We start from the raw sequence: 13,038 nt of genomic DNA, 5'->3' as shown, positions 1-13,038 counted from the left end.
CACCCACAGTACCAGAGTCCCCACCCACAGTACCAGAGTCCCACCCACAGTACCAGAGTCCCCACCCACAGTACCAGAGTCCCCACCCACAGTACCAGAGTCCCCACCCACAGTACCAGAGTCCCACCCACAGTACCAGAGTCCCACCCACAGTACCAGAGTCCCACCCACAGTACCAGAGTCCCCACCCACAGTACCAGAGTCCCACCCACTGTACCAGAGTCCCACCCACAGTACCAGAGTCCCCACCCACAGTACCAGAGCCCCACCCACTGTACCAGAGTCCCACCCACAGTACCAGAGTCCCCACCCACAGTACCAGAGTCCCCACCCACTGTACCAGAGTCCCACCCACAGTACCAGAGTCCCCACCCACAGTACCAGAGTCCCCACCCACAGTACCAGAGGCCCCACCCACTGTACCAGAGTCCCACCCACTGTACCAGAGTCCCACCCACTGTACCAGAGTCCCACCCACAGTACCAGAGTCCCACCCACAGTACCAGAGTCCCACCCACTGTACCAGAGTCCCCACCCACAGTACCAGAGCCCCACCCACTGTACCAGAGTCCCCACCCACAGTACCAGAGTCCCACCCACATGACATGAGTCCCCGCTCACATGGTCCGAGTCCCTGCCCACACAGCCTCCAGTAGTGAACCCATAGCTTCGTCTGGGTTCCCATCTCCGCAGATTACGGTCCCAGCTGGGAGGGTCACTGCCTCACTCACGCAACACACATTTTCAGAAACCATAAGTAACAATGAAAGATATCCAATCTTTTATTTCCTTATATTCCCCACAAGCTGTAACATGACAATTGACATCTGACAATTAACAGTTAAGACATTAAGTGGGACAATGTTTATAAAGTGTCTTTGCAACTGAAAAGCACATTACTGTAAGCGTGCATTGTCATGTATTGAATGCTCATCATATTCTACGAAGCAAATCAGTTTCAGTTTAATTTATTCACATTAGATTCTTGAAGCTTTACAACAATGATTTACACTAAAGTCAGCTGCTTGGGTTTTGATAATACCAAATGTAGTTTTAAGAACAATTTTAACTGACTGGCTTCCAAAATATGTTGTAAATTATGGTTTCTAGCTATTTATTAAAACACTCAAATACAACAAACTCAGAAGGACTGGCACTGCCATGTGAAGTACACAGGTTCAACTTCGATCTTCTTCTTCAATGGACACAAGAAAGCAACAGCTCATGGAATCGGTGGAATAATTGGTGGAAGAAATATGCCTAACATACACATACATGCCTACATATAAATATATAATTTTAAACACAATCACCCCATTCCAAATTTTCAGTGATCTACAGTACTGTGTAAAAGTCTGAGGCACCCTAGAGGTTTTTATAAATTAAATATCAGACCACTTTTCAGATAAAAACTTGATGGAGGCCATCTGAGATCAGCTGGAGATCCAGAAGCAAGCAAGAGCAGAAGAACAGTGCTAAACAATGTGCTTGGAACAACCTACCTGCCGATTTGAGAATTGATGCAGTTTTAAAGGCAAACGGTGGTTGATTTGATTTAGTTTTAAACTGACTGCTCTACAGAAAATATTTCTGTATTTACACACTTTTAATTTAATTATTAAAATGTTATTTTACATTTGCCTCAGACTTTTACACATTACTGTTTGTACGATCTAATATGACAAAAACAAAAGGTACATTTGTATTTAATACCTACAGTATGTAATACTTATATATGTAATATATATGTAATACATATGTATAGCACCAGTGACCCATTGACATTTGCACATATTTCCGGATTTAGCAAAAATAATTCACAAACATCCATCATAAGTTTGCACCTAGCCTTAGATAATATTTTAACAATAAAAGGATAAAGGTGTCTGAACTACAAGCTGAAACTCTTCAGATAAATTATATATTAGCAATTCCTCTGTGAAATTGTGATTCTTTGTGCATCTTCCTCTTTGATAAAACACTCACAGTGGCATATCAGCTTTAGAGTGGCTGCCCTCCACCACTAACGCACACTTCTGCAGTAATCAGTGCTGAACTCTGCCTACTGGCTCAGATGCACCACACAAACAGGTTCATATCAACACTGCTGCGATTTTAACCAATCCTGATACAGACACATCACAGAACAAACACAAAAATGAGAATAGCTTTAGGTCTTATAACATCCCTTAAGAGTAAGGTTTGTAATAGTATGTGAAATTGAATTTGAGACTTAAATTAGTTTTAGACTGATAAAGACATTGCTACATAATTATCAGTAAATTATTACGATTATAATTCTAGCAGTCTCCAAACTTATGTCATCTATAAAATACATGGCAAAAGGTAAAGAGATGTACCCAACATCACCTCCACCTGCTTATTCAACAAAATCAACTCAGAAGTGGACAGCTATCACACATCAATTTCCACACACTGATTTACAATGTCTAAAAATCAATGACATTTTCTGATTTTGCATCTCGAGGTGGTAAACACAAGCTTGTGTTCAAAGGTCAATATCCATCACTGTTTTCCATTTTTGGATAATGACCAAGCAGCATGATAAGCATCATTGCATATTATAAGCATTATTGCATATCGGAAGCCATGTAATTTCACATCAATGCACCCAAACCAAGGAAAGATGCAACGGACAGAACATACTGTATACACACAGCACATACCATCTAAGGCACATTTTAAATGATCCCCTTTGTAAGCTTTGTAGTGCATATCTCCTACCATTTCCCCACTGAGAACGTTCACCGCTGTAAATAAAACATGGCCGCCATGTCAGTGTGTTAGTACGATGTTGCTTCTCATAGACACTTGGTATTTATACACAACTATGTGATACGATGAAAAAAAAAAAAAAGAAAGGAAGTATCTAAAAACTTGTTGGGTTAATGCATTTGTTTTTCTCTGTACTTTTGGACCTTGGTAAAGCATGTGTGATGCATAGCCATGGGACTATGCCGTACTGTGAATGAAGAAATGATTTGCACCATCCAAAGCTTGCAAGTTGGTCGTCTGGATCTATGGCTATTGAAAAAAAAAGGGAAATGGCCCACCTTGTCACACCCAATGCCCAGACCTCAATGATGTCCACTTAAAACCAGGTCTCACACAACAGTTCTGCTGGAGCCTCCCTGAATTGGCAAAGTATGACGTGGGCTTGATGTTGGCTCCTCCGTTTCGGTGCTCAGTAGATGCCCCTCACTCGCTTGTTTTCTGGGTCGAAGGGGGACTTCAGGTGGGCCGTGGCCTCGTAGACCACACCCATGCGCTCCAGAGTGAACTCCCCGCTCCTCACAAAGTCCGGGCTCACCTGCGAGAGAGCAGACAAGCGGCCCTCAGAGACGCGTGACGGCAGCGTAGCTCCACGTAGCGCACAATAAAGCAAGCTTTAAGAAACAAGTGAAGCAACACCTAATGGCTTTATGCCTGTGATTACATTTGGGATATTTTTATGTATAGGAATACTAATATGTATATTAATATGTTGTAATGAGGCGGCACGGATGGTGCAGTGGTTAGCACTGCTGCCTCACAGCAAGGAGGTCCTGGGTTCGAATCCCCGTCGGCCGGGGCCTCTCTGTGCGGAGTTTGCATGTTCTCCCCGTGTCTGCGTGGGTTTCCTCCGGGTACTCCGGTTTCCTCCCACAGTCCAAAGACATGCAGGTTAGGCTGATTGGAGAGTCTAAATTGCCCGTAGGTATGAGTGTGTGAATGAATGGTGTGTGTGTGTGCCCTGCGATGGACTGGCGACCTGTCCAGGGTGTATTCCTGCCTTTCGCCCAATGTATGCTGGGATAGGCTCCAGCCCCCTGCGACCCTGTTCAGGATAAGCGGGTTAAAGATAATGGATGGATGGAATATGTTGTAATGTAATTTTGTATACTGGCTGTTTATGAATGTAGGGTAAATTAATATATATATAAGTGTATATGAAAAGGAACATATATAGTAATATGTTTGCAAGTTAGAATATGGTGAGTTTATGTATTTTATGTGGTTATTTTGTCTGTAAGTGCCTCAGCTCTTGTCATGTTATTATGTGGACCCCAGGAAGAGTAGCTGATGTTTTGCATCAGTTAATGGGGATAAATCAAATCAAACCAAACCACCGTGCTTCCCCCTAAAACAAGCGCTAAGCGCAAACGCCTGCGTTCCCCATGCTAGAATGTTCCATATGCATTCCTGCCTCATGCTACGTGTACTGTATGATGCGACGGATCTGTTTTGGGGGGAGATTATCTCTGGTTCTTGCCACATTGGCTCAGGTGATAAGAGCCGTCGTCTTGCAGTCTGAGAGTTGCCGGTTCGATCCCGGCTCAAGTGTCCCTGAGTAAGACACCCAACCCCCGCAATTGCTCCTGACGAGCTGGTTGGAGCCTAGCATGGCAGCCAATTGCCATTGGTGTGTGTGAGTGCGTGTATGAATGGTACAGCGCTTCAGATAAAGGTGCTATATAAATGCCAACCATTTACCACATTGTGTCAGACTGTTCCCTCTGAAGTCCCACTTTGGTAGCGGCTGAGCTCTGTGAGGCAGTGGGCCTCAGGCTACAGCGCTGAGAAGCCCTTCACACTGTTACGAAACATTTGAAACCAGCTGAGGTCTAAATGTCAAAAGAATGAAGGCAAATGAGTCGCCCCGCTTGTAGCTCCCCGTTCCCCGTCTGTCTAATGAGGTCAGGCCAAAGGGTCAGACCCAATCGCTCAGAAAAATTCGAATGATCCAAATAAGGCCAGGACTGAGCGTGGCTTTAATGGGTCTGTGTAAAAAGGTTAACAATACAGTCAGAATGAGCTAAGGCGAAGGAACAGAACTGAATTGGCTCTCATTTTGGTCTTATATAACCACTGATGCACTCTGTACCCGACAGCCGGCTGTCCACCGGTCATTAACCCCCAGGGGGCGCTAAACCCTCCCGCTGGTGCTGAACACACTAATTATGCAGAGCAGCCCCGCTTCAACCTTCCGCAAAGCCTCCTTCTCACCCCCCGATGTCCATTCCCACACCTTCATTCTGGAGGCCAGGGGTCACCAGGTCTAATGTGTTCTTTTATCACTGCTGGGCTGCTCACTGATCCTGCACTGCGTGCGTGTGCTTCACTGCGTATGGAGCCCAGGCTTCACATACAGCTACATGAGCCCTCTACAGGACCGGGGCTGGAGCTGGCCAAAGCTCAGGCAAAGTAGGTCAGCCGGTAATAAAAAACCTTCATGTGGAAGTACAGGTAGGTGTGCAATCTGAAAAGACTAGACCCACGTTTCACTCTCAATTGGTGGCACGCCGAGGAGAGAACGCATCGGGATGTCAGGCTGCCCGCGTTTCGTTTTTTCAGGTTTTGTTTTGAGAGAAAGAGAAAGAGAGAAAGAAAGAGAAAGAGAGAGAGAGAAAGAAAGAGAGAGAGAGGCAGAGAGAGAGAGAGGGAGAGAGAGAGAGAGAGAAAGAAAGAGAGAGAGAGGCAGAGAGAGAGAGAGGGAGAGAGAGAGAGAGAGGGAATACCCAGCGCTCCGCGATCACATCGGCTCACTTCACCGACGGCGGAGTGGAGTAAGACGTTACATCTCCGGGTCCCTCCCTGTCACAGCCTATCTGCTCCCCCGCCACTTCTCATCAAGCCCTATCCCTTCCCATCGCGTCACCCCGTCGCCGTGGAGACGCGCGCGCGGTCTCATCGGCTGTGACACGCGGCGCCTTGCCCGGGGTCAGAACGGAGACGAGGAGAGCGGAGCGCTATAAATCACGGGGAGATGAAAGAGATATTTCACCCCCTGCGGATACCTGCCACCACGATGTGTTTCTCTACCTGGCAGAGCTGCGAGATCAGCAGGAGCAGCCCGTGTCTTCCTTGCCTGAAGTCACGCTGCATTATTTAACATCTGAGCTAACGGGACAGGAGAGGACCATGCGTGCTTCTCCCTGTCCTGCAATATTTACATCTGCTGCCCGGTGCTTACACATACAGCACAGGCACAGCAGCCAAACCAGGCCTCAGAGCATGAAACTGAAAGCCAGGCCCAACACAGCTGAGCTGTCCTCCAACTGTAACACGGTGATTCTGTAACGCGGTGATTCTGTGACGCAGTGATTCTGTAACATGGTAAATCTGTAACAGGGTGATTCTGTAACGCGGTGATTCTGTGACGCAGTGATTCTGTAACATGGTAAATCTGTAACATGGTAAATCTGTAACACGGTGATTCTGTGACACGGTGATTCTGTGACGCGGTGATTCTGTGACGCGGTGATTCTGCAACAAGGTAAGTTTGTGACATGGTATATCTGTAATAAGGTAAGTTTCTAACACTGTAGGACTGTGACAAGGTAAGTTTGTAAGACGGTAAGTGCACGGGTTGCCTGTACTCACCACTCCCCCGTCGGGGTTTCGTATGTAGCCGTAGGCGATGGTCTTGTCGATGGCGAAGCCGAAGTCTGACCGGCGCACATGACCCACGGGCTCGCCGTTCCTGAACACTGCCTCCAGGCCGAACATCGGCACCTTCCTGGAGTGGAGAGCACATCGTGTCAGCTCCGTTAGACTACAACACCCATCACCCTATCAATACTTTATAGTCTTGCTTGTTATAATTAACTCAATATCTCTTACAATTGCATAGAAGAGCACAGTATAACCGCAAGGAGAACAAATCAATACATATATACACATACATACTGTAGCATACATACAAACATATATAAACACCCACATACAAACACGCACACACACCTACAGTATACAGAAGCATACATATACGGAGTAAAAGAAAAAGCAGGGTAAAAATAAATGCAAATATATGTAAACTCCCAGTGAGTTCATCAATGGGGAAAAAAAAGAAAAAAAGGTGGACCCAACTGTCTTAGGATAATAGTATGCGATCCTTTAAGTGACAGGATAATTTGCCCATTTCACGCACAGTCGCGGCTCCGGGCTGTGCGCGAACGCGGCAGCACTCACTCAGCGACGGTGAAGCAGACCAGGCGTCGACGCAGCCCCTGTTTGCGCTGGGCCTCCAGCGCCTCCCGCCCCAGAAACGGGATGGAGCTCTTCAGCTTGCAGGTGAAGGCCAGGCCGGCCTCCAGGGGAGTGTCGTCAGGCCGCAGGTCCGCGTGCCAGTGCCTGTACCCTGGGGACGGAGGGACACGGTCAGCTCCCACTCCAGCCGTCATCGCAACGCAGCCCTGGGTCTCTCTTCTCCCAGGTACTGTAATTAGCTGAACAATTAGCACTACTGATTGGCCAGACTGTCCTCACACCTGACTCCCAGGAAAAGAGAGGGTGGAAATTGATCTTCCTGTACACACAGTTAAGAGTGTCTACACTCCCTTGAGCTATGTCTGAACCTTGCATTATTCTGTCATAATGTTACTTTGCTTTGCTTTGCAGCGTTGAATGACTGCATCAAACACACTGGTCTCCATGTTACTCACAGCCCTGTGCTAGCTGTTAAGACACTTATACTCGGTACACAATTTGTGTTCCAAAGACGGTGGAGAATCAAGCTCTCGCTGGGCAGGGCGAGTGTATGAAACAGCCAATCATTAAGCTCATTGTGGGCTTATCACTCCATCTTTCAATGCCAGGAAATTTAAAAAGTTGTGAAAAATCACAAAGCCATCAGCAGCTGAAGCGTCAGTTTGGAAACAGTATTGGCTGCTGTCAACGCAACCAATCTGCACTGGCAGGCAAAACCCTCCCAGATTCTGACTAAATATGTTTAGCAAGCAACACCTGCCTTTCAAGAGCATGAACCAGTTGAACTGAAGGCATTGAACTGGAGTGCTGTCACAAATGTATGAAAATAGGGGCACTTAAAAAAGCTTGGAAGACCTCACTTTGAGACAATGTCTAGCTGAAGATAAAATACGCAACGAGACTGTGTGTGTTTTGGGTTGCTTATGATTACAACTAAAACAGTTTAATGTGTAAAACAATTTTTTCATTTTATAAAGGTAGCTGCACAAGCTATAACTTCACAATATTTTCAATATAACAACCTAATAAGAGAAACCCCAAGAGACAAAACAAAATATAAAAAAAGATTTGAATCCAAAAAGTATACACTTGCCTTAGGAAAAAGGGAACTGAATACATAAATTCTCATGACATTTAAGGCGTGGCCCACCTCCGCGCAAAAATGATTGACCCCCTCGGTCACCCAAATCACATTTGCTCTGACAGGTGGAAAGCAGACCCTGCATCTTCGCTCCCGTCTGCGTTATTTGTGTTTCACGAGAGGCCTTTCCCTTTCCTGCAGTGGAGGCTGAGCTGGCCAAGCTGTGGGGTAAACACCGCTGAAAAAAGACCTCTACCGTGAAACTCCTCACCCCCTAAAAGACCTCTACCGTGAACCCCCCCCCTGCCCCCCCTAAAAGACCTCAACTGTGAAACTCCTCACCCCCTAAAAGACCTCTACCGTGAAACTCCTCACCCCCTAAAAGACCTCTACCGTGAAACTCCTCACCCCCTAAAAGACCTCTACCGTGAACCCCCCCCCCTGCCCCCCCTAAAAGACCTCAACTGTGAAACTCCTCAACATCATCATTACCCCACCCCCCTCCCCCCCCAGCACGAGCACAACGCAGTCTGGGAGCAGTGACGGCCTGAGACCCAGTCCTTTATGTGGAGGTCGGGTGTGGACGCCGCTCACCTTTCTCGATGCTGAGGGAGTCGATGGCGCGGTAGCCGGCGTTGCAGACGCCGTACTTGGCGCCGGCGGCCATGACGGCCTGGTACACCGGCACGCAGGAGTCCCGGGGGACGTGCAGCTCCCAGCCCAACTCCCCCACGAAGGACAGACGCATCGCCCGCACCTGGAGCGGGAAGGACACGCAAACGCACAGAGAGGACGAGGTCTGATTGTGAACAACACATTGTCCTGTATCTGATGTTGGGGCCAACGTAATAACTTTTTGAAACAGGGAAACGCCTTTGTCCACGCCATTGATGACACAATCAACGCCGCCTCCCACTGTAATTTAATGGAAATTTAGCCAATACAGTAACAGCCGGAAATACGCAACTGCTGGACCTCACAAAAGCCTCAGGCGCGAATTTCACGGCCTCTTTCTAACCTACGGCTATCCCATGCTGTTCGTTCCAAAAGAGACTCCCATCTAATTAATTTTAAGAACACTCCCTTTGTGTCTGAACCCTTGATCACGGTTCTATTCATTGGGCCTGCTAGTTCTGAAATTATACACATCCGAATACTTGCAAGGACCCGATATTTTATCGGAGATCGCACATACATTGTGCGGTTTTAATCAACTTTGGAGCTAGAAGACGACAGGCTTCTCTTCCTCCTCCACCCACGCGTGAGACGACGACGCCTTCCCCTGGTCAGGCCCGAGACGGATTTCCCTGGTCCCGCCAGAGACGCCCTTCCCCCGGGACAACGGTACCTGGGCAGCGTTCATTCCCTGGAGCATCACAGATTCTCCAAGCAAGAAACTTTGCCTGCTGACGATGGTCAGCTGTTTGAGACTGGTCGAATATCATCAGATATTCGCCCCCAAGTAAGGCTGCGCATCTGGGCATTAGTTTTGTTAATGTTATATACATTGTATCGTTAGATTAACTTTATGTAACTTTGTTAAATTGTTTTTCTCTTTTACAACTTCCACATGATCATCCAATTACATTGTTCTCTCTCTCTCTCTCTCCTCCGTACAAATAACCCTCCGGGCTTATAGTCAGTGGATTGTAAGTTTACAAATTAATTTAATCAAGCACCGCAAACTCGTGGAAACGCTTCCCAAAGCGCAAGTACTCTTGTTGCGGTGATTTCATTAATTTGTCTCCTGACCACCCAAATTTTAGCTAGGTGTACGCGCCATTACGCGCTAGAACCATAGGTCCACCATTATAAGGCCCTACCTACATTCTCCACCAATTCCTTCCCCCATCCTCTTCGCCCGCTACGTGTACTCACGTGCACGCGCTCTTTCCCTCTTCCTTTGTCTCCTTCCCTCGCTTTCTCGACGCGGGCATACGTGTACGCGCATTCCTTTGTCCTCCGTCTTTCTGCCCACTTCAATGCGTTACTTTTCCGTCACGCCCTTCTTATTTTGCTGTGTTTATATGTTTCTTGTTTTCAATAAATACCCTTTATTGTAACCGGTTGTCCGTCAATGTTTTTCCAACACTAAATCAAGCCAACTAGCTATTTAAGAACTACTTATAAGGCTACTTATAAAATTCGAACTCATATAAGTGGTTGTTGAATTCATAGTATTAATTCAACGGTATGACTGTTGAATGGTTTATTAAATCATTACCACTGAGTTAGTTATTAATAACGTAGCTAAATTAAAATAATTAAATGAGACTGATTACTAAATACGATATTACCCTTCGGAACCTACACTGAGAAGCACCAGATTAGCCTTTTTCACTGGTCGATATAGGGCGACCTCCCTGAGGGCACGGGGGGCTTATGCAGTGGCATCAAACTCCAAAATATCCGCCCCAACCCCAGTTCCCCAGCCAAGGACACCCTGACCCTGCCATGGAATTCACAGGGGAGTCCAGGGCCAGTAGGGTGTGACCGGGGCTTTGTTCCCCCAGCACGAGCCTGACCGTACGCGGTGAGGGGCATATCTCAGACCGTATTAAGGAGAGGGCTGCTCCAGTGTTTTATACCTCAGCACCAGGAGCTGTATGCTGTAAATCCTGGCTCTATCGATTTCACATCCCTCCTCTGCTCCTCCCAGCCCCCGCTCCTGGACCTCCACTGCACCTCCCACAGATATTGCATTACAGTCATTTAACAGACGCTCTTATCCAGAGCGACGCACGATAAAGGGCAAATCAGAACCAGGGACAAGTGCGCTGAAGACCCTAGAGGAAAGTACAGTTCTAAGTCCTAGAGTGATCGCATGGATAGAACTTGAACCCTTGAAGAGTACATCAACTTTCTGATTAGCATACCATGGTTGGCAGCTAGAACACCCCGAATACTAAAATAATTATACATAAGTGCAATTATAACCTATAGCATACACATAGTTTAATGGCTAGTTACAGCAGGGAGGCAGGGAGGCAGCCTGAAGAGGTGAGTTTACAGTTTCAGCTTGAAAGTGGTCAAAGACTCTGACCTCCACAGGAAGGTCATTCCACCACCGTGGGGCCAGAACAGACAGCAGTCGTGACAGAGACACACACCGTCCTAACCCCCCTTATCCCCAGAAGCAGGAGGCTGGACTGGGTAAGCATTATCAGGGTCTTATCAACAGTGTGCCAGCATTAAACTGTACAATCCAGGGAGGCTTTCCACAACAGAGTAGGGTTGAGTTTACTTATTGAAAGCATTTGGTACATTTCAGAATCTGCTGAGCTTGCAATGATGCGCAGCACTATAAAATGAGGAATGCTTCCTTCTACATCCAAGGATCTGAAGTTGTTTGGCCTTATTCTGGACCGTAACAAAGATTTGGAAGCAGCGGAACATTATGAGGGAGAGACAAAGAGATGTGAGGATGTTAAGAACGGAGTACAGCGAACAGATATTTCCAGAGTTGGAGGGAGAGGCAGAAGGAGCGATGATTGAGAAAGCTGTAAGCCACAGAGGAAGCCCAGCCAGGCAGCCCATCTGTCCGCCGCAGACACCCACAGGTCTCTGAGCCCACGGCGGGGGGCTCAGATGTAGGCCGAGGCGTGTACAAGCACAGCGGTTTCAGCCCGGAGGGCTCCGAGCTTCACCGTGCTCAAATGCACTCTCCGCAGCATACACTTTTTATGAGATGCTCCAGAACCACCCGCATCTGAAACTGCACCTCCAGTGTCTCAAAAGCACATCTTAGCTCACCACAGTACGGTTCGTTTAAAATGCGTCCCTCGTTCAGTCTTCCCTGGTAGGTATGTAGACCAGCAATGCCTCTGAAGAGCCCACAAAAAATGTGCCACAGTGACATATTATACACTGCTAGTAACACAATACTACAGGAGAGCTAGCACCATTCACAATGAGCGGTGCCTCTCTCAAAGATGATGACTGGGGCCGGCTCACGTGGAGCAGCAATAATTGGCTCGCTGCTCCAGAGGGAGGGACTTGGCAGGGTTAGTAGATAGCCGCACAAAACAAGCACATCGGGCGCCTCGGAATCACAGTTACAGCTAGGGAGGCGAGACGGCTTGAAGAAGGCGTGTCGCTCTCCCGTTGGCCGCCGAGGGACGGGGTGTGGGCGGTGTATCTAATACTAGCTCTCACGGGGTCCAATTGGCTACCAAATTGGGAGAAAAAAGGGAAAAAATCAGATAAAAATAATTTAAAAAAACAAAGTATGATGACTGGACCTTACTGTGAGGAGCACTAAAGGCATAGTGCCGACTTGTACATGAGGATAAGCTGCAGCACAGGGTATCACAGGTTCATCAACTACCTTTACTCGGTCATTTGGCATCTCAGCAGATAACTTCACTGTGTTGCAGTATTTATTTGACAAAACCTTCAAATCCTTATAAGACTACATCTGCTACATTCGGCAAACCAATTTAAACAGACAGAGGCGACAATGCATTCATCGCAAGAGCTTCTGATCAGAAGGTCTGTGGCTTCAGTCATTTAATCTCGGTTTCATTGCAGTAATCACAAATCCGCACAACTGCCCACAGCTACACAAGCGTGCTTCCATCAGACCTCTCTTAATCAGTTTATGAGCCCATCAATTGTGAATACAGGCTTCTACACAGCAGATCAAACATTGCATAAACCAAACCCGCTCACAACAATGTCCTCCGTGACTTTTAATTAGCATCACTGGAGGCTGCTGTAATGAACTGGCTTTTCGAGGTTGAGAGATCAATAGTTCCTGTACCGAACCTTTTTGAAACAAAAATGTAAATACCTTCAGGGAGCGAGATCAGGGAGAATTAATGGGCGCCGCTGGCCTTCCCACTACATACATCCAATTAGCCGAGCAGATCTGAGGAGTTAATGTGCAAATGTGTTCCTGTGCGTGCGTACGTGTGTACATGTGTGTGCAGTGCGTATGTGTGTGCAGACGGGTGTGTGTGTGTGTG

At 47.2% G+C, this 13,038-nt stretch overlaps 1 protein-coding gene across 6 annotated transcripts in view; it reads right to left on the bottom strand.

The window, feature by feature from the left end:
- Positions 1–764: 764 nt before the first annotated feature.
- sardh (sarcosine dehydrogenase) overlaps positions 765–13,038 on the bottom strand; it is a 50,113-nt gene continuing 37,839 nt past the window's right edge. For all 6 annotated transcript variants that reach the window (XM_061263633.1, XM_061263636.1, XM_061263631.1 and 3 more), the window contains 4 exons: positions 8,666–8,828; positions 6,973–7,141; positions 6,385–6,520; positions 765–3,331 (listed from right to left, as the gene is read on the bottom strand). In XM_061263633.1, the coding sequence (XP_061119617.1) occupies positions 3,206–3,331; positions 6,385–6,520; positions 6,973–7,141; positions 8,666–8,828 (594 nt within the window). In that variant the 3' untranslated portion in view covers positions 765–3,205. The remainder of the gene's footprint in view (positions 3,332–6,384; positions 6,521–6,972; positions 7,142–8,665; positions 8,829–13,038) is intronic.

Source organism: Conger conger, chromosome 12, assembly GCF_963514075.1.
Source record: "Conger conger chromosome 12, fConCon1.1, whole genome shotgun sequence".
In the NCBI taxonomy this organism is placed as follows: Eukaryota; Metazoa; Chordata; class Actinopteri; order Anguilliformes; family Congridae; genus Conger; species Conger conger.
Note: the sequence above shows the minus strand (reverse complement) of the source record. Positions and strands in the feature narration are given on the sequence as shown.